Source organism: Myotis davidii, unplaced genomic scaffold, assembly GCF_000327345.1.
Source record: "Myotis davidii unplaced genomic scaffold, ASM32734v1 scaffold149, whole genome shotgun sequence".
In the NCBI taxonomy this organism is placed as follows: Eukaryota; Metazoa; Chordata; class Mammalia; order Chiroptera; family Vespertilionidae; genus Myotis; species Myotis davidii.
The window spans coordinates 5,922,132-5,943,781 of record NW_006352194.1 but is presented as its reverse complement, the minus strand read 5'-3'; the positions used below and the strand labels follow the sequence as shown (position 1 = coordinate 5,943,781).

General features: G+C 48.7%; 2 protein-coding genes across 2 annotated transcripts in view; one reads left to right on the top strand and one right to left on the bottom strand.

The window, feature by feature from the left end:
- The window catches only part of PINK1 (PTEN induced putative kinase 1), a 33,137-nt gene extending 16,906 nt beyond the window's left edge, over positions 1-16,231 (top strand). Inside the window, exons 4-10 of the mRNA XM_015557201.1 lie at positions 3,594-3,884; positions 5,957-6,057; positions 9,153-9,335; positions 11,432-11,595; positions 12,930-13,057; positions 13,420-13,656; positions 14,925-16,231. Of these exons, the coding sequence (XP_015412687.1) occupies positions 3,594-3,884; positions 5,957-6,057; positions 9,153-9,335; positions 11,432-11,595; positions 12,930-13,057; positions 13,420-13,656; positions 14,925-15,182 (1,362 nt within the window). The 3' untranslated portion in view covers positions 15,183-16,231. The remainder of the gene's footprint in view (positions 1-3,593; positions 3,885-5,956; positions 6,058-9,152; positions 9,336-11,431; positions 11,596-12,929; positions 13,058-13,419; positions 13,657-14,924) is intronic.
- A 461-nt stretch (positions 16,232-16,692) lies between these two features.
- The window catches only part of DDOST (dolichyl-diphosphooligosaccharide--protein glycosyltransferase subunit (non-catalytic)), an 8,479-nt gene continuing 3,521 nt past the window's right edge, over positions 16,693-21,650 (bottom strand). Inside the window, 9 exon segments of the mRNA XM_006777624.2 lie at positions 16,693-17,130; positions 17,216-17,322; positions 17,444-17,564; positions 18,104-18,251; positions 18,579-18,727; positions 18,986-19,079; positions 19,377-19,471; positions 19,605-19,708; positions 20,643-20,729. Of these exon segments, the coding sequence (XP_006777687.1) occupies positions 16,981-17,130; positions 17,216-17,322; positions 17,444-17,564; positions 18,104-18,251; positions 18,579-18,727; positions 18,986-19,079; positions 19,377-19,471; positions 19,605-19,708; positions 20,643-20,729 (1,055 nt within the window). The 3' untranslated portion in view covers positions 16,693-16,980.

Below are 21,650 nucleotides of genomic sequence, written 5' to 3'. Positions count from 1 at the left end.
CAGGAGGGAGCGCTGGTGGAGGGGGCCGCTCCAGGAGGCGTTTAGTGACCGAAGCCCTGAATTAGGCAAGATTTATCCTCCCTCCTCAGACTGGGACATTCCTTGAAAATCACCACATAAGGCTCCATTTCAGCGTTACTGGGCTCTGGTGTGGGGCCAGCACCCCACTTTTGTTTTACTGTGTTCCCTTGCTCAAGCATCATGTTTTGGAAGAAAGGCTGCTAATTATACGTTCTGTTGCACCATTGCTCATAGCTTTGTGTCAGTTTTTAAAAATTTCATGACAAGTCATAACATTCTGCCCCTGAGGTAGTTGTCGTCCCCAATTTATGGAGAAGGACACGTTCTCAGGCAAAATAACTTGTTTGAACTCAAGCAGCCAGTGAAGAGGGGTGCCCAAAGTCTGGGTCTCCGCAGCCCGTGCCCGAGCCCTGAGCCCGGCTGCCCCCACAGGTTAGCCAGACAAGGAGTGGCACAGCTGAAGCCAAAGTAAAATCATGAACAGCAAGAGAAGACATCACACCAGGCGGTTTTAGTTAACCTGAATGGAGTTATCTAGAGTGAGTGGCTGTGTAGGGGATGTTTAGGTTTTTTATTTTTGGAATATATTTTTATTGATTTGAGAGAGAAACATCAATGATGAGAGAGAATCATTGATGGCTGCCTCCTGCACACACGCCCTCCACACCCCCATGGAGCCTGCAACCTGGGCATGTGCCCTGACCAGGAATTGAACCATGACCTCCTGGTTCATGGATCATGGCTCCTGCACTGAACCACACCAGCCGGGCTCTTAGGCCTTTAAAAATTACTTAAAACAGTTCAGAGACCTGTTTCTACCCTATTAAAATCCGTATAAGTCAGGGTTCTCCAGAGAAATAGAACCAATAGGATATGTTTATAGAAAAAGATTTGTTTTAAGGAATTGGCTCTGCAGTTCTGGAAACTGGCAAATCCAAAACCTTAAGGGTAGGCAGGCAGAGCCAGGAAAGAGCCATCGTGGCAGTTCAAGTGTGAAGGTCATCTGCTGGCAGAACTCCCTCTTCCAGGGAGTTGGTCTTCTGCCTGGGGTTTGGATTACAGACTGAGTTGGTACCGCTTCTGCAGTTTACAGTGGAGGGCTGAGGGGTGGGGAGATGAGTGACTTGCCCAAGGACACAGCTGGTTAAGGACCACGCAGTGTCTCTCTCCCGTTCCCTGGTTCCCAGCCCAGTTCTTATTATTCAGCACTGGAGTGTCTCATGTTTGAGCTCTGGCTAGTTTGGGATGACAGGTGACATCTGACCTAGTCCCCTGCTACTGTCCTTGCCTTTTGCTATTGCTTAACTGGCAGAAGTCAAGGTGGGAAACTTGATAATCCTGCTTAAAATTATGGAGGCTTTTCTTTTTTTATATATATTTTATTGATTTTTTACAGAGAGGAAGGGAGAGGGACAGAGAGCTAGAAACATCGATGAGAGAGAAACATCGATCAGCTGCCTCCCGAACATCTCCCACTGGGGATGTGCCCGCAACCAAGGTACATGCCCTTGACCGGATCGAACCTGGGACCCTTCAGTTCGCAGGCCGATGCCCTATCCACTGAGCCAAACCAGTTACGGCGGAGACTTTTCTTAACTGAGGAGCTCGATCCTCCTAAGCTTACCATCTACACGTCCTTTTCTCACGCTTAAAATTTTTAATTAGTTGACAGTTTTTAAAATTCAGGTGTTTGATTTCTTTTTGGGGGAAAAAAATGACCAGATCTGTCATCTCTAATACTAAAATTCCATATGGTGTCACAGTAGAATAGTGGCTACTCCATTTAGATGGAGGCATATGGAGGGGAAATTCGGTAACAAAATAGGCAAAAGACATGCGCACATATTTCACCAAGAGGAGATACAGATGTTAAATATGCATATGGAAAGATGTTCAAGATCACTAGCCATTAGGGAAATGCAGGTTGAAAACACCATGTGCCATCACTGCATACTTATTAGAACAGCTAAAATAAAAAATGCTAATAGTACCAAATGTTGGTGAGGATGCAGAGAAGCTGGGCTGCTGGTGAGAATGTAAAATGGTACAAGCACTCTGGAAAACAGCAGTTTTTCTCAAAAGAAAACAAACAAAACAAAAAAAAACATGCATTACCGTATGACCTAGCCATTGCAGTCTTGGGCATTTACCCAGAGAAATGAAAACTTACGTTTGTACAAAAACCGGTACATGAGTTGCTGCTGTGGAAAACAGCGTGGCAGCTCCCCCCAAAAATAAAAATAGAATTATCATATGACCCAGCAATTCTACTTTCTGGTGTACACACAAAAGAATTGAAAGCAGGGACTTGAACAGATACTTGATAAAAGATTACTCCACAAAATATTGCTTCTGCTCCATGGCGTAGAATTGAGTTGACAAGACCAGATAGATTTTCTCTTTTTTTTAGGTAAAACTTATGGTGCAAGGTGTATTAGTTACAGACACTATGAGCTTTGGGACTCCTCCAGAAGGAAAGGTTGCTGTGGGCTGGTTTGTCAGGGCTAGTTGTACTGGGAGGAAGTGATTGAGTTGGGAGTTGATGGAAGAGTAGAGAAGAACCAGGTAGAATAATACAATAGAAATAGAAGAGGAGGGGGACAGTGTGAGCAAAGGTTCCGAGAGTGGCATATGAAAGATAAATATGGGCGGTGCATAGACCAGCCGGTGAAACAGTTTTCAGATACACGAAGTACCAGGACAAGGTCCTGAGTCACCTACTGGCTAGGTTTTTGAACGGAAGAGAGAGTGACATTGAAAGCAGTGTAGTTCGATCTGGCTCAGAAGCAGGTGAAGGGATGATTTGAGAGTAGGAAAGTCTAGAGGTGGGTAACTAACCACGGAACGGAAGGGATCAGCAGATCAGATAGGATTTGAGGTGAAGCTTGGGTGACTTTGAATGATGTCACCTGCCTGAAGTACGGAAGGACCCTGATTTGGGGGAGTGCATCCCCACCAGCACCTGTATTTCCATCTGTTTCCATCAGAATTATTATATTTTTGTTTCCTTTCTGAAAACAGAGTGAATCCACCAGATTCCTAAAAGGTAGAGAGAGGATTTAATGACTCAGCTCCAGGGATCCTCCTGATTTTACCCCCTTGTCTGCAAAAGTGACCTGAGGTCATTCACAAGTGGAGGGGTGCTGTTGACCACATACTCCTGCCCATCTACAGCTCCTGGCAACCATCCACTAGCTGCCTGCCAAGGCCTTTGCAGAGAGAGCTGTCTCCATCACCAGAAACCTCCAACATTGTGCTGGGGCTTGACAGGCAGCAAAGGAGTGGCGTGTGTCACCTGCAGAAATTGGAAGTTCTGATCTCTTAACTGACGATGTTCAGTGTTGGGTTGTCTCTGATGCAATGAAGTGACTGAGTGTGAGAAAAATTATTCTGAGTAATGAGGAAGGCAGGATAGCCTGAGCCCAGGCTGAGCAGTGAAACCTACTTTGGTTGTGTTTGTACTAGCTGCCAGTCTGGTACTTGGAGACCTTGCCCCGCTATCCTTCCCCTCCCCCATTTCCCATTACGTAGCCTTACTAGTCTCCCTCTCTCACAGTGTGTGTCTTTCCTCACAGACCGTATTTACCCAGAAAAGCAAGCTGCTCCCTGACCCACTGGACACGAGACGCTGGCAGGGCTTCCAGCTGGAGGAGTATCTGATAGGGCAATTCATTGGCAAGGGCTGCAGTGCTGCTGTGTACGAAGCCACCATGCCTGTGTTGCCCCGGAACCTGGAGGTGGCAAAGAGCATCCGGCTTCTTCCAGGGAGAGCCCCAGATGTCATCCCGCCAGGAGAAGAGGAGGCGCGAGCTCCACAGCCCCCTGCTTTCCCCTTAGCCATCAAGATGATGTGGAACATCCGGGTAAGAATGGGCCTTCCATCTTCAGAGTGCCGATCTCGGGGACCTGATGATGCTTTTTCCCAGGAAGTAGATAGAAAAGACAGATTCTCCACAGTCCAGGTGCCTATGTCGTCGGGCTTCTTCACCCTCTCACACAGGAGTGTGAAGCCGTGTGTCTCAAAACGTAGTATGCCCACGAATCACCTGGGGATTGACAGATTCTGATCAGGTCTGGGGTGGGCCTGAGATTCTGCCTTTCAGTAAGCTCCCAGGTGACACCAGTGCCGCTGGTTATGAAACAAAGTTTGAGTAACAAGTGCCTAACCATTGGTTTCTCACCTGGCAGTCCTGGCTGATCAGTTCATTTCAGGACTGCAGTTACACCATCTTTTCTCCTTCCCACGACCTGCCTCACTGGAGAGGAGGAGCCACACTCCTTATCTCCAACCTCACCCTCCACCTTACCTCCAGACCAGAGGCTTGCTTGTCACCTCCCTGCTGTCGATTCTGGGAGGACTCCAGGTGTTGGGATATCGAGTTTATTCCCCCCACAAAAACAAAGATTTTTGTCTGTTGAGAGTAATTTCTTTACCTTGCCATTGCATAGGCTGGCTTAGAAAATTCATCAAGACCTGATGTTCTTTCTCCTGCCCAGAGCATACACCCGAGTCTAAGATGAAAAACAGCCATGAGCTCATGCTGGACCCTGAAGTGCAGTTTCTTATTTTGATTTGGGGAAGGAAGGCTATTAGACTGTTGCCCTTCCAAGCTGGGTTAATAGCTAACAAGCATCTGAACCCTTTGCCTATAAAACATCCAGTGGAAGCATCAAACTTCCACTGGTTGGGCATGAGAGCTCTTGCATTCAGAAAACCTAAAAGACTTGATTCTTACAGGATATTCTTGATGCTCAAGTTTCTTGGGTACTGAGAGCTGTTCATAGTGAAAAGAGGTGAATAAGGTCATTTTCTTCCTCTTTGGTATTGTTGGTTGTTTGTTTCTTACTGGGAGATGGGAAAGCTGTTCTGTGATTCCGCACAACCTTACCTAGAGTGGGCTGGTCAGGCTTGACCTGTCTACTGCAGGGAGCCGAGAGGCTAGGTCTGCTTGTTACCAGAGGCATCTGTGGCAGGAAGAAGGGTCCCATGCCCTGACCATCCTGATCTCTCTTCCTGCCCTGGCATCTGAACTGCCAAGAATTGAGGGAAGCATCCTCTGAGTTGGCGCGGATGACACCTCTGCCCTATCTCTTAGGAGGGACTAACTTTGGCTTGCCACTTCGAGAGGTTGGCTTAGCTTTTTTTTTTCACCCCCCAAAAAACACATATTTTTATTTTTTTCAACAAAGACATGGTTACTTTTTTATTTGAAGGAGAGAAAAAAAGTATGTTTTAATAAATACTGCGGAAACATTGACCAAACATACATTGACTTCAACATTTTAAAAAATGCAATGAAAGTTCTGCTTTTTAACAATTATAACTTTTCTTTTTACAATATTTAAATACAGAAAGCACTTGCCAGCTATTTTGTAATACTGCCCAAAGCATAATGCTGCTTCAGTCAAAACATATTATGTTGGTAGAAACATCTGTATTTCATGGCAAATGACTGGTATTTCCTGGAAGAGACAAAACAAAGTGCTTATAAAACATAAAACTAAGTTTGTAATTACCTTAGTCTCCTTTCTTGCCACAGTTTAATGGGAGCAACAGCTTCAACACTTCAAAAATGAAGCTTTATCAATGGAAAGAAAGTTCAATAAAAAGCCATATTTTTATTGATTTCAGAGAAGAAGGGAGAGGGAGATAAAAACATCAGTGATCAGAGAGAATCATTGATTGGCTGCCTCCCGCCGGTCCCCACTAGGGATCAAGCCCACAACCTGGGCATATGCCCTGACCAGGAATCAAACCGTGACCTCCCGGTTCATAGGTCGATGCCCAACCACTGAGCCATGCCGGCTGGGCTTATCTTAAAGGTCAAAATCAATCCGAAGCAGTAGCCGTTCTGGTCCGGATTACAAGGAGGGGTTGGACTTGCCATTCCGCTTGGGTCTGTATAACCCTGGATTCATTGTGGTTTTGTTTCAGGCCGGTTCCTCCAGCGAAGCCATTTTTAGAACAATGAGCAAGGAGCTAGTCCCAGCGAGTCAAGTGGCCTTGGCCGGGGAGTATGGAGACATCACTTACAGGTAAGCACCCGTCTGCCCACCAGACTGGCTGTGAGTTCTTTGAGAGCAAAACCATCATCTGTGTCCCCAGCACTCAGCCCAGCGTCTGACACAACATGCAGATGATAGCAAATGCTTACTGAGTTATGTAGTTAATGATGGATTTTCTGTTGGTGGGTAATTAACTTGGGAAAGGTTGTAGATTACCTGCCGATGCACACTGGTGTGAGGGGAGAGGGCCATCCCAAAACGCCCATTTCAGAAAGTAGGAAATTGATCTGATTTCTGATTCTTCCTAAGTAATGCCCAGTGGAGCACCACCGATTTGTACCAACTGCACTCTGCCCCCAGCAGAGGTAGCATTCATTCCTCTAACAACTGCAGTGCACCTAATGGTGCTGACAAATTAAAAAAAAAAAAAGTGGCCTGTTCCCCGAGAGTTCTCCATGAGGCCCAGGAGCCAGATGTGTCAGGAGCAGTCAGGTGTGGTAAGTTCTAGAATGGTGTATGCTCAGGTGCAGAGGGAGCCCAGAGATGGTGTGTGCGTGGCAAGGGTGGGGCCATTCAGAAAGGCCTCTTGAAGGGACAGTTCGTGGTGCCTTTTGAAGGATGACTAGGCATTAGCTCGGCAAAGCAGTAGGAAAAGAGCATTGCCTTAGGGAGGAGCAGTGGACAGCTGCCTCGCAGAAGGTGGCTTGTAAGTCCCGTGTTATAGGTTTGAGCTGTGACAACAGGAATTGTGCTCACTGTAATACTTGTAGACCACCAGGAGGAGGTGGGCCTGCTGCATTTTGAGTGATTTACTAGAGCAGTGGTCGGCAAACTCAGTCAACAGAGCCAAATATCAACAGTACTTCTTCAAAATAGACTTGCCCAGGCCGAAAACCAACTTCTGCGCATGGCCCAGGAAGTTTAACGTGGTATTTTGTGGAAGAGCCACACTCAAAAGGTCAAAGAGCCACATGTGGCTCGCGAGCCGCAGTTTGCCGACCATGGTACTAGAAGATTGATTTATCGATCGAGTTCTGTCAGAAGCAGGAAGGTAGAAATAGGGACTTAAGGGAACGTACATGGAAAACCTCTTGCATTGCTTGAAAAGCGCCAGTATAACTGAGGGTCCGGCAGGTCTGTGGGCTCAGCACTGTTCTCCTCTCCTGATTCCTGTGTAGGAAAAAGTGGACCACTGAGTGTCAGCTGCTTTTGGGGGGTTAATATTGTGGTGTCGGCTTCAGCCTGCTGACAGGGTGCTGTCACGGTGCTGTGAGCACTAAGATGTCCCTGCCGCAGAGTCCTGCCCAGACTTCTCGTCTGAAATAGTCCCTGCCACTCTGTCCTTTATCGCGCCTTAGTTTCTTTTCATCGCAGTTATCACCATCCGACTGTAAATCACACAGGAGTGTGTCTACTTATTCCCAGTCTCTTCAGCTGTGCTAGACGCTCTCTGAGGCCAGGACTTCCAAGTTTGTTTCCTGCGTTCCCCCACAGCTCAGTGACTGTCTGTTGAATGGTTAGGTGAATATGGCCGAAGGTCTATTACTGAAGTACAGGTGACATCTAACATGGTCTCAGGAGAAACTCTTCCCTGAGAGCACCCTGGGTGTATTCTACGGCGCCTTTGCTCATCTAGGGATCTCAGATTTGGCCCTTTGCATCTGCTCTTCTTTACTTCTCCCACCTGATTTCTCTCTTTTTTTTTTTAATATTTATTGTTGAAAGTTATTACATACGTTCCTTCCCCCTCTCTCCCATTGCCCTCTCCCACCCCTCTCCCCACGATTTGTTTTTTTAAATATACTTGTATTGATTTCAGAGAGAAAGGGAGAGAGAGAGAGAGAGAGAGAGAGATAGAAACATCAGTGATGAGAGAGAATCATTGATTTGCTGCCTCCTGCATGCCCACAACCTGGGCATGTGCCCTTGACCAGTATCGAACCTGGGACCCTTGAGTCCACAGGCCAATGCTCTAGCCACTGAGCCAAATCAGCTAGCACCCCCCTGATATCTGATCTTGTCCCATTTACAGGCTACATTCCACCATACTGAATTCCTACTGCCCTCCCCAAGACACCAAGCTCCTCCATGACTATTCTGCCTCTGCATGCAGTTAGCTATACTAGGCTGCCCTCCCCACAGCCTCCTGTCCTGCTCCAGCACCCACACGCACATGTCTCTCCAGCATAGCCACACTCTTCTCTGGACTCCCACGACAGCTGGCAGAGCTTTCCCATGTGGCACTGACAGCCTTGAGCTGTGATGTCTGTGGGCTTCTATTCCATTCTCCTCTGCCACCCTGTGTCCTTATTTCTTACCCCTTGGCTCCTCTGTTCCTGCCTGCCTTTGGCTTACACACCTCCTTGGCTTCCAGTGGCCCAAGCAAATCTCATGTCATCCTTTCACCAGCTCCATTGCATTCGTGCCCTCAAAGAGAGATTCTACCTAGCCCCTTCCCTTTTCCTGTCAGCCATTTGGATCTCAGATGTGTCCAGGTTTACTGCCCTTAGTCCAGTCGTCTTTGGTTGAGGCTGTGAGTGTGAGGCTCCTGGAGAAAGAGGGTGGGGAGAGCAGGCAGGTGACAGCTCTACTCCCAACTGTCTGAATCCATTCATTCATTCAACAAAGGTTTATTGAGCTCATACTCCACACCAAGTGTTTTTACAAGAACTTGGAATCACAGAGATTCTAGTCCTTTCTTTACAAGTATTATCAACCTCATGAGGTGTGTTACTACCTTTTTCCCTGCACTTGAGACTGAGCCCAGAGAAGTTAAGTAACTTGGCCAAGGATGTACAGTGGCAGACCTGGAGTCCAAACTCAGGCACCTAGTCTGATTCCAGGTGCTCTTAACCGGTGTCTGCCACATGGGATGATGGATGGACGAAGGGATGGATGGGCAGAAGGACTGGCTTTTCTCTGGGCTCATCAGATGTGACGTGTCATCTTAATAGGTTTTTTTTCTAACACCAGGCTCTGCATCTGGAACATAGTAGATCTGTAGTAAAGGTCTGATATAAATGGTGAATAAATGAATGGCAGTATTTACTGTGGCCTTAGATTATCTTTCCAACTCTTGTTACCTGTTACTGGCCTCATACGTTTGTCCCTTTTGACTGAAACAGAAAATCTAAGGGAGGTCCGAAGCAACTGGCTCCTCACCCTAACATCATCCGGGTCTTCCGCGCCTTCACATCGTCAGTCCCGCTGCTGCCAGGGGCCCTGGTCGACTACCCAGATGTGCTGCCCCCACGTCTTTACCCTGAAGGCGTGGGCCACGGCCGGACATTAATAGGCGTTATGAAGAAGTAAGTGGCAGGAGTATGGCAGGACCTGGAGTGAGTGGGAGCTGTTCCCTGCCTCTGTGCATCTGGAGTCCAGGGTCACAGGGAAGAGGATCTTCATCCTTTGGGAGATAAGGCCATGCCAAGGGCAAGTTTCCATAAACAGAATCTCTTCATTTAGAACAGACTTTTCACCTTGTGCTTTTATTTAAAATACTAGAGGCCCGATGCATGAAATTCATGCAGGAGTAAGCCTTCCTTCCCCGGCTGCTGGCATCGGCTTCCCTTGGCACCCAGGACCCGGGCTTCCTTCTGGCGGCCAGCAGGCACCCAGGCCCCAGGCTTCCCTTGCAGCCCTGGCTTTGTCCGGAAGGACGTCTGGTCTAATTAGCATATTATGCTATTATTATAGACTTGAGGCCCGGTGTACGAAACTTGTGCACGGTGGGCAGGCCCTCAGCCCAGCCTGCACCCTCTCCCATCCAGGACCCCTCGGGGGATGTCCAACTGCTGGTTTAGGATCAGGCCTAAACTGGCAGTCAGACATCCCTCTCACAATCTGGGACTGCTGGCTCCTAACTGCCCCCCTTGCCAGCCTGATCACCCCTAACCACCTCTGCCTGCCGACCTGATCGCCCCTTATTGCTCCCCCTGCCGGCCTGCTCGCCCCATGCAGCCTGCTGTTTGGTTGTTACTGTGACAGCATCCCGGGCAATTTGCATATTCCTCTATTTTTAGTATAGATGTATGTTTCTATTGATTTTAGAGAGGGAGGGAGAGAGATAGAAACATCAACGATGAGTTAAAATTCATTGGTAGAGGCCCGATGCATGAAATTCATGCAGGAGTAAGCCTTCCTTCCCCGGCTGCTGGCATCGGCTTCCCTTGGCACCCAGGACCCGGGCTTCCTTCTGGCTGCCAGCAGGCACCCAGGACCCAGGCTTCCCTTGCAGCCCTGGCTTTGTCCGGAAGGACGTCTGGTCTAATTAGCATATTATGCTATTATTATAGACTTGAGGTCCGCTGTACGAAACTTGTGCGCGTTGGGCAGGCCCTCAGCCCAGCCTGCACCCTCTCCCATCCAGGACCCCTCGGGGGATGTCCAACTGCTGGTTTAGGATCAGGCCTAAACTGGCAGTCAGACATCCCTCTCACAATCTGGGACTGCTGGCTCCTAACTGCCCCCCTTGCCAGCCTGATCACCCCTAACCACCTCTGCCTGCCGACCTGATCGCCCCTTATTGCTCCCCCTGCCGGCCTGCTCGCCCCATGCAGCCTGCTGTTTGGCTGTTACTCTGACAGCATCCCTTGCTGTTTGGTTGTTACTGTGACAGCATCCCGGGCAATTTGCATATTCCTCTATTTTTAGTATAGATGTATGTTTCTATTGATTTTAGAGAGGGAGGGAGAGAGATAGAAACATCAACGATGAGTTAAAATTCATTGGTTGGCCGCCTCCCCCATGCCCCACACTGGGGATCAAGCCTGCAACCTGGGCATGTGCCCAGTCCAGGAACCTAACCATTCTGGTTCTTCATAGGTCACTGAGCCACACGGCTGGGTTCACCTGGTGCTTTTAGTGCATTTGACTGTTGTCCCTTCTCTGTGGCTGCCTTAACTGTTTTTGTTCTTTTTGTGTGTGTGTGTGTGTGTATACTTTTTTTTTCAGAGATGAAGGGAGAGGGAGAAAAACATCAATGATGAGAGATAAGCATTGATTAGCTGCCTCCTGCACGCTCTCTACTGGGGATCGAGCCTGCAACCTAGGCATGTGCCCTTGACTGGAATTGAACCCAGGACCCTTCAGTCAGCAGTCTGACGCTTTATCCATTGAACCAAACCAGCTACGGCTGTTTGTTTTTTAACATACACTGTTCTTCTCCCCCTCTGCACCCCTTAACACTGCAGCCATGGACCTTTTAAGGAAATGAGATCTGTACTATTAACATGTGAGGCCTGGCTCTTCCTAATTTCAGGATAGTGGGTGGCAACAAAGGATCCTTGAGGCAAAAAGAAATCAAAAAGCTCCACATAAAAGAGGCAAGCCCATCATCCTAGTAATAAATAAGATGCTAGCAAGTGTCACTGCATGATAGAGATTCCGTTACCTTCTCCACCAGCTACCCCTGTACCCTGCGCCAGTACCTTCAAGAGAACACCCCAAGCCCCCACCTCGCCACTGTGATGATGTTGCAGCTCTTGGAAGGAGTTGATCATCTGGTTCAACAGGGCGTCGCACACAGGGACCTGAAATCTGACAACATCCTTGTGGAGTTGGACGCAGGTAGGTGCCCGCCCACACCACAGAGCTTTCCAGAGGTCTGGGGACATAGGTCCTTTTTGGTTTTTATGTCCTATTATAAGTTGTATCTATATTTAGCTCTGTACACAAGACATGAGCAATCTGTCCTTCAAAATGGAAGCTTTCGTTCTCCATGGGATTTGTGGAGTGATTAACATTCCCAAGTTCCTTTCTGTTGCCCATGTACAGAACAACCCTAGTGATGGAAGTTTTCTTGATTAAAGTAAAAGAGGTAGTGACTTTAGCTCAGTACAAGAAAGAATTTTCAAACTGAAAGCTGTTCAAACATAAGCCCAGTTGCCTCTGGAAATAATGAGTTCCCATCACTGGAAGCATTCAGGTGGGTGGTTTGGGATACTGTAAAGAAGTTCATATATCTGATCACTTTCGATCTAGATTTAAAATAAGTAAACATGCAGTTAAATTACTAGAGGAACTGGCTTCTTAAAGGAAGTCTGTGTGAATACTTTTACAAATAATGAATTCCTAATGCACCTGTTTCTTAGGTTTGGATTTGGGTTTTCAGGTTCTAATAAGGACCCTTAGAGGTCATTTGAGCCAAGCACCATCTGTTGAGTAAATTATGAGCAGTCCTTCAGCCTTGGGACAGGTCCAATGACTTCATTATTTAGACTGATCCAAACTTTTCTGCAGTTAATCCTCACTTGAGGATATTTTTTTCCACTGATTTTTAGAGAGAGAGGGGAAGGGAAGAGAGAAAGAGAAACATTGATGTGAGAGAGACACATCAATTGGTTGCCTTTGACCAGAAATCGAACCTGGCACCCTTTAAAGGTGTATGGGCCAACACTCTATAACCACTGAGAACACCGGCCAACCTAGATTGATCCAAACTTTTATCCAGTTGTTTGAGGGCTTTGTCAGGGAGCCTTTATTTTCTAGAGGCATTTCTGTATTTGTGTCGATGGCCTTCCCATTTGGCTCTCTGGAGAGCTCTCTGCTCTCCTGTACCAACCCTGAGTCCCTGTTAGCCCCTCTCTCCTACGTCTTTTTTTTTTTTAAATATATTTTACAGAGAGGAAGGGAGAGAGATAGTTAGAAACATCGATGAGAGAGAGACATCGATCAGCTGCCTCCTGCACATCTCCTACTGGGGATGTGCCCGCAACCCAGGTACATGCCCTTGACCGGAATCAAACCCGGGACCTTTCAGTCCGCAGGCCAACGCTCTATCCACTGAGCCAAACCGGTTTCGGCTCCCCTACGTCTTGATGGTGGCTTTATTAGGTTCCTAGGAGGGCCTCTCAGAGGAAAGATGGAGAAGCAGTTGCTTACCCGCCCTGTCCCTTCCCCAGACGGCTGCCCCTGGCTGGTAATCTCGGATTTTGGTTGCTGCCTGGCTGATGAACGCATCGGCCTGCAGTTGCCGTTCACCAGCTGGGATGTGGATCGGGGCGGAAACGGCTGCCTGATGGCTCCTGAGGTGAGTCCCGCTGAGATGTCATGCGCCATCAGTAACTCTGGTGTTTCCACTGATAGGACAAGACTTCATGCCTCATCATTTTCTCAGCTCCTCCAGCTCTCATGACCCATGATTTGGCACCAGTCCCTTTCCTGCCACTTTGCTTTAGTCTGGATCTCCCCACTGTTCCTGGGAGATGCATGTTTTGTCAGCACAAAGTCGACAGCATAGACAGATTCTTCTGGGTCTGAGCTACAACTCACTAAAATTCTAGCTTCCTTAGGACAGAGTTCAGACTAGCCCATGAATCAGGTGGCATGCAGGAGCATGAGTAGCTTGGAAAAACCAGCAACATGATTGCTCATCCATTGCTTTCTGAGCAGGTGTCCACGGCCTGCCCTGGCCCCAGAGTGGTGATTGACTACAGCAAGGCTGATGCCTGGGCAGTGGGAGCACTCGCCTATGAAATCTTCGGGCTCCCCAATCCTTTTTACGGCGAGGGTGGAGTCTACCTTGAAAGCCGAAGCTACCAAGAGACTCAGCTGCCTACACTGCCAGAGTCGGTGCCTCTAGCTGCGAGACAGCTGGTGAGATCACTGCTGCAGCGGAAGGCCAGCAAGGTGAGGCCATCCCCAGGTTTTGCAGGGAATTTGCAGGTAGAAACCTCAGAGTAAAGATCAGCGTTGGGCAAGCACTAGAGCAGGGGTCGGGAACGTCTGCCCCACGGGCATACAGCTCGCAAAATCATTTGGACTGTCCCTGCCAAGGCATTGGGGTGAGTTCATTAAATGTTAGACGAAATAAATATAGCAGGCTAATTTTTAAGGTAATTTTGTGTAGCCGGAGAATGATGTTATAAATATCCAATGGCCCTTGGGAGAAAAAAGGTTCCCCACCCCTGATGTAGAGTGACCAACAACTCTTCTGCCTTACAAAGATTTAAAAACCAAGTACAGGAGAGCAAAATCGAGTTTAGTATGAATGGATTAGGGGAACTAGCACCAACTTAGAATCCCAGCAAGTCAGCTCCTCTTGGCTTTAGTTGCTTACGTTACTCGGAGGGAGAAAGATGCATTTTTAAGAAATGTCTGTTGGAGATATAGTTTATGGAAATGGCTGAGATCTAATGAGACAGTAGATGTGAAGACATGTATGAGAGCAGATCTGGACATTTTGAAGTTACTACAAGGCCGTGGTCGACAAACTGGCTCGCGAGCCACATGCGGCTCTTTGGCCCCTTGAGTGTGGCTCTTCCTAAGCCTTAGGAGTACCCTAATTAAGTTAATAACAGTGTACCTACCTATGTAGTTTTAGTTTAAAAAACTTGGCTCTCAAAAGAAGTTTCAATCGTCGTACTGTTGATATTTGGCTCTGTTGACCAATGAGTTTGCCGACCACTGCTATAAGGAATCTAAAGGCTAACACATGAGAAGCCACACGGTTGGAGTGGCAGGTCTGGTTCAGGTGGCATGCTTAGTGAACAGAGCAGAGGCAGACCAGGGTCCAAATCTGTTCTTCCACTTACCTCCCATCTTGCACAGTGTGCTGTCATGGTCACAGTAATGCTTTCTGCTACCAGTTACTATGAGATACAACTCCAGACAGTGCTCCTAGCAGGAGGCAGTTTGTGGGCCGTCGGTGATGGGGAGGCCCTCTGGGAGCACACTGCCCCCAGGCAAACTTGTAAACATGGGAAAGCCTGGAGCATGGGTAGAAAGCAGCCAACATGCCAGGAAAGTGAGAAATGTGGTAGGGGAGAGATGGGCGGAGAAGAATTTGGTTGGGACCAGGGGAGGGGAGAACCTGAAATGATTCCTAACCGAAGAGGGTTGTGGGCTGAACACTTTGTCACAGATGTTCTAAGCCTCAGCTTCCCTTCCTGTTGCAGAGACCATCTGCCCGAGTAGCTGCTAATGTGCTTCATTTAAGCCTCTGGGGTGAACATACTCTAGCCCTGAAGAATCTGAAACTAGACAAGATGATTGGCTGGCTCCTCCACCAATCGGCAGCCACTCTGCTGGCCGACAGGCTCACAGAGAAGAGCTGTGTGGAAACAAAAATGAAGATGTTATTTCTGGCCAACCTGGACTACGAGGCGCTGTGCCAAGCAGCCCTCCTCCTCTACTCCTGGAGGGCAGCCCCGTGAAGGCTGTTGTAGATGGTGAATTACTAAAAACTTGGCAGCATCTATGTCGTGATGGTCTGTGAATGCTGAAGCGGGGGGCGGTCTGAGGTGTGAGGAGAGAGTCAGGAGAAAAGACGGCACAGAGAGGGCTAGGCAGTAGAAAAGAAGGCATCTGGTTTGGCAAATGGGAGGAACAAGCTGAGTGAGGTTCACGGTCTGTAGCTATTAACTCTAGCTGTGCGATTGTGGTGCGTCTACGTACATTTCTCACTTTTCCTATAGAGGGCCCCATAGGAAACACCCAGGCTGCTGCAGCTACTCAGCTCTGCTGTTGTGGCACAAAAGCAGTCTTAAACATGGAAACAACAGGTGTGGCTGCATGCCAATAGTAAAGCTTTATTTATGGACACTGAATTTCACGTGTCACTTAAGTAGGCTTGTTTTTTATGTTTTTAAATGGTTCTTAAAATTATTTTTTGCTTGCAGGTCATACAAAAATAGGCAGCAGGCTGGATTGGCCCATAGGCCATAGTTTGCCAACCCCCTGGTCTAGATGAAGTCAAAGGGCCTGACTCTAAAAAAAAAAGCACTAATCACTTGGCCCCTATGTGTATGGATGCTGAAATTGTGGTAAGATCTTAGCCTACAAAGGTGAGAAGATACACTCAGGTGTTAACTGCTGACCATAAAGCCCTACCTTACGCTCATGTTCTGTCTTCACAGACCTCTGAAGAGTAGATGGCTGGGCTGTTAAATGAGGCTGGGCTGGGGAGGGGTGGACCTGCCTGCCAGTTTATAGAGGATCCAGGCCAAGGCATCGCTGTCAGCGGCATGCTACCTGAGCTAAGGCAGGCGTTTGCACAGGTCAGTATATTGACACCAGAATGAACAACATGCAGGCCTGGAAAACAAGAGAGCCTGTGCACTCCAGCTACTGTATTGAGTCTAGCAGAGCTAAAATGATCAATGGAATGGGAATTAACAGCATGGTGTTTTAAACTTGCCGGTTTCCTCCTGACTGGCATTTCTTACAGGAATTGTGAAGAATTAAATGCATATTTACAACTGCAGAATATGTATGTGCCTTGGACTATTTGGCTTTAAGACTGATTCTTATACCATAAAAAGAATTTTGTGGGCAGAGATCAACAATTGGAAGGGATTTCGCATATAATTTTGCACATACTCTTCAGGAATATGGCTATTGCCTAACGCAGCGGTCGCCAACCGATGGTCCGCAGACCATTGGTGGTCCGTGAAGTCCGAAAGGTTGGCCACCGCTGGCCTAAAGCAAGTGAACACATACTTAAGGTTCTTATGAAAACCAAACAATTCTGTGTTTGTTATAAAGGCAGTGCTGTTACCTTAGATTCCCCCCTGGCCTCAGTGTATTAGCCTTATTTTATCCCTTGGAAACACTATCATTTCATAAAGTACAGTCTAGTTTTCAGCAAAATTGAGAGGCCACTTAGTGTTTTTAGTGTTTTGTGTCCAGTCATTACCTCTTTTGCAAAGTACAGTGGGAGCCAGATGAAGTTTGAGGGTAATGTTTCTATTTATTTTAGAAATGAGAGTAGCTGCACATTTGAAAAATGCCACTCAGCACGAGATGGAAAAACTTACATAAAAATCACCCTTGGACCCCCACTCCTTTTGTACTCAGTGCTACATCTCCCATTGATGTAAGGTTATGCCACCATCCATGGCTTTAAAAAAATAAAAATAAAAAAGGGGGAAAAAATCCAATCATATTAAATCCTATTAATCCAATCCTATTAAGAACCCTCCGTGTCTCCATGCTGTAAGGAGTCCCAAGGCCTCAGTCAGACTTCTCCTTCTCCTTCATGTGTAAGAAGACGATGCTGAAGATGAAGAGTCCTGCCATCATGGAGAAGGCGCTGGCGTAGTAGGGATAGGCCGAGGGGATGAAGCGCTCATACTGTGTGTGCTGCAGTGGCCTCACTGACACCTGCAACAGGACAAAGTGACAGGCCCCGGCCTCTCAGAAGCCCAGTGGGACACGCTGGCTGAAATGGGCTGTGGCCTGTGCTTACCTGAGTGGAAGAGTACAAGTGTGTGTAGCCCAGCCGGTTGTAGTCCACTTTAAACTGGAACACACCGTACACGTCGGGCAACTTGAACTGGACACTGTACTTGCCACCTGGGGAAGATCAACACATAACCAGGAGGGGTTCCCAGAGCGCCGCTCGGTTAGCCTCCCGAGAGTGAGCCACAGGTGGGGACTGTCTCCCTGAAGCTCCTCCTGGGAGAACCGTTTTTACCTTTCTTCTTCAGGAAGGTCCTCACAAAAGGATCGATGCGGACAAACTCCAGCTGAATGTCGTCACCATCAAAGGGGACCCACTGGCCATTAGAGAGCTGCTCGATCACGATGCTGTACTCCTGCGAGAAAAGGCCAGTTAGCCAGGGGCCTATGACTGGAGGGAGGCTGCCACCCTCAGAGCTACTCACAAATCCGGCAGGAACTCCCAGGAGCGGTGAAAACCTGGGCAAGCCCCACCCCCGGGCAGTAACGGAAATACCCCTGGCAGGCTAACCCCTCTAACTCCCATCCACGCCTGTTCACAGGCCGGTGGAAGCCTGCACCCAAACTGTGCTCCACCCGGGGTGCCGGGTGCTCTCGGGCATCCCTGCTTCCACTCACTGCTCTCTTGCCGTTCCCCACTTCTCTTCCTCACACCCGACTCTAACGGCTCTTCTCTCAGCAGAGTGAGTCAGAGAAGCCCCTCCTGCTTCTGCACTTCCCACAAGGTTGCCCTCAAGATCTCCGTTTCTCTGCCCCCAAACTGACTTCAGGGCAGAGGTTGACGTGGTCACCCATACGTAGGCCCCGTAGGCCCCACACAGAAATGTTGCATAAATGCTTTTGAGCTGGGTCAATGTGGCCAAAACCTCCAGGCCCCCCCACTCCAAGCTCTTACCACAAGGTCAGTGACAGTGTAGGCATTGGGTGGGGCTGTCTCGCCCACCCGATGGTGGGACACAGGCCCCACACGGAGGACACCCTCTTCTTTGAACACCCAGCGGGAGAGGGCCAGAGCTAGCTCATAGTTGGCCGTCTCGGAATACCTGCAGGAGGGGAAACAGCAGAGGCTGCAGCACCAGAACCAACTCCTTCCCGGTGGGAACACAGAAAAGATGGGAGGTGGCACGGCTTTGGGTGTTACCTGTACAATAAACACACAATTTTCAAAGTGCTCCAGAGGCATAACTAGCTTGGAGTGCCAGCACGACCAGTATAGCAACAAAGTCAATCCTTCAGTAATTTTAACACACCTCAAGATGCTCAACCTCTGACACTTTTAGCCAAAAGGCTTCTTCCTCCCCATCGGAGTCCTCCCCTCTGCACAGACCCCATCACCCAGACCACAGGCCTCTAAGTCCCCTGGCATCTACCTCTGGGAGCCGGGCATGGCCTTCTGCACTGCCGAGTTGAAGAAGGCATCGCTGAAGAAGTCGAGGGAACCGCTGAAGATGACCCGGGCGTTGTTCCTGGCCTGGAGCCCAGCAATCAGGAGGGTGTTCTTGCCCACTGCATGGGGGTACTAGGAACAACGGGGGGCTGTCATCCCCAAGAGCCAGGGCAAAGGACAGCCACTGGGCCCCTAGCGCAAGAGGACCGCAGGCGAGACCTGAACAGCCTAGGCCCTTCCTGAGCCACCACTCTGCCCGCTCCCGCTCCCCCGCTTCCCGTTTCACCAGCCTCAGCCGCATGTGCTTTCCTGCTTAGGTCTCCTCGCCAATAAAAAAGCGCTTGTACCAGGTCCAGGAGATGGGGTCTCGAGGCTACAAAGGCCCCTCACCTGGGTGATAGGTTTATCTGGGAAGAAGGAGTACGAGGTGGAAGAGCCTGTCAGGATGTCCAACACCAAAGGATTGTCAGGATCAGCCACCATCCTGGGGAAGGAAGAGAGAACCACCCAACTCAGACCCAAGAACTGAGCCCCAAGGACCTGGGGACCCCTAAGGGCCATCTCTTCACAGGAGTGAATCCTACTTCCTTTAACTGGCAAACACTTAGCTCTCCTCTTACCGTTAACTACAAAGTTTTGACTCTTACGTTATGACTTAATCCCACCTGCATCTTCTGGAGGAAGGAATAACCCCAACTAATCTCAAGTCTGGTAGGTTCCCTGACAAAACAAAGTGACCCCTCTCCCCCAGGTTTCCGTTGGCCTCTCCTTGCTCACTCACCCAACACCTCGAAAGAGGATGGGATTTAGAGACGACTTCCCAACAATGGTCGGGGCCTTCAGCAGGTTCTCAGTGTCAGCCACAATGAGCGTATGCTGCAACAGCAGAGGGGAGGCCGGTGGTCAGAAAGGTGCCCCCAAGCCAGGGGTCAACACCCGACTCCCGCCCGGTTACTAGGGTGAGCTTTGCTACAAGGGACTGAAACCTGGAAGGTGACGGTCTGATTACCTGGCCAAGGTCTGAGATGTCGTAGTTGTGATGGTCAATGACAGCTGTTTTCTCCTCATCGAATTCAATCCCACACTCACTGCCCAGCTCGCGAAGAGGGTCACCTGCACAGACCCAAGAGATGCCTGGCTGAGCCCTTGGGGGTGGGCCTGGGCCAAGCTATGTCACTTGCCCTGGCATCTTTATGATTCACTCTCCCAGTCATCCCAGGGCCCTGCAGCGTTACCAGTTGGATCAATTGGTTGCCTTTGACCGGAAATCGAACCTGGCACCCTGGACAACAGCGTGGTAAAAATCAACAACAAACACCTGGCCTTCTCCCTCCACAAATAGTCACCTTGGTTCTGCACAAGACCCCCCTTTGAAGCAAAGTACCACCTCAGCAAACCTGACTGGATGAGCCCCGGCTGATAAGGTTTCTCTCTTCCTCATCACCACTTCACCAAACCACCACCCAATGTGGTTCTTAACACGTTAAGCGCCAAGCCTGTTTTGTTTTCCTTTCCGTTTAGCCGGCGATACCCGATTTCACCGGTATGCTGGTGGCACCAGTGACTGACCGGTCTGGACAGAAAGTTGAGTGTCAGTCACCGATGACTTGACATGGCGCTTAACATGTTAAAAGCTGTCAATACTGAAAAAGGTGAAACAAGATTGGCCAGGTGTTGTTCATGGTTCTTCCTACTTCTAAGTATCTTTAAAATTTTCCAAAATAGTAAACAAAACAAAAATTTGCTTTGTGTTCTACCCAATTAGGCTCTCCCTACTTGTCTCCTCTTTTTAAGGAAAGAATCACCACAAAACAAGGGGGGGCGGGCAAAAACAGAGATAAAAACAGGGTTCCCAGCCCTTAAAAGGACCCACATCTCATTGGTTCTGGTCAGAGGCCAGGAGGGACTAAATGGCACTGTAGTTCCCACACTCACTCCCTGGCAAGGCCCACCCAATGAAGGACAATTTGGCAGCTTCCATGTGTAAAGCTCTCCAAGCTTCCTGGACAAATGGGGGAAGCAGCAGAACTTCTGCAATCAGACCTACCAATGTCTGAGCTGGCAGCTACCAGGACACTGCCTCCACCGTCAATGAAGGTACTGATGGTCTCCACGTTGATGTTGCCTCCAAAATCTGAAAAAAGTACCAGACTCAGTGATGCAGAAGGTTCCTCTCACTGCTCCTCTGACATTGGGGGGAGGAAAGGATGGGGGAGCAGACCAGCCACAATCATTAACAGAATATTGCCCTCTGGAGGCCCAAAACAAGAGGAATGTTTACCATCTCCCATTTTTTCCCAATGTGATCCAAAAATAATGGCTTGAATTCAACTTTTAGAAGTATACATTAAATAGTCAAATGCCCACCAATTATAGTTGTTAAGTTATTTATACACTCTTCAAGTCACATCTATAATAATAAAAGCATAATATATGCTAATTAGACTGAATGTCCTTCCAGATGACCTTCCAGATGAAACCGAGGTGGGCAGAGGCAACCACCGCAGCGGCAGGGGGCCAGGTCCCCTTGCGCAAATTTTGTCCATTGGGTCTCTAGTCTATACAATAAAAGCCTAAGCGACTGTTACAGCTGAATGAGAACAACCAGTCGTTATGATGCGCACTGACCGCCAGGGGGCAGACACTCAATGCGGGAGGTGCCCCCTGGTGGTCAGTGTGCTCCCACAGGGGGAGTGCTGCTCAGCCAGAAACCAGGCTCATGGCTGGCGAGCACAGCAGCAGTGCTAAGGAGCAGCAAGCCAAGGGAGAAGGAGCAGCGAGCAGGTAGGCAGTAAGGAGCGAAGGGTCCCAGACTGTGAGAGGGTGCAGGCTGGGCGGAGGGCCCTCCCACCCCCGTGCACACATTTCATGCACCAGGCCTCTAGTATAAAATATTTGCTTAGAAATGCTGCATTCTCCCACTCCATGAAACAATTTCTTTTTTTTTTCCATTTTTTTTTTATTATTAGTTAAGGTATTACAAATGTGTCCTTATCCCCCCCCATTAACCCTCAACCTCCCCCCGCACCCACACTCATGCTCCCATCCCCCTGGC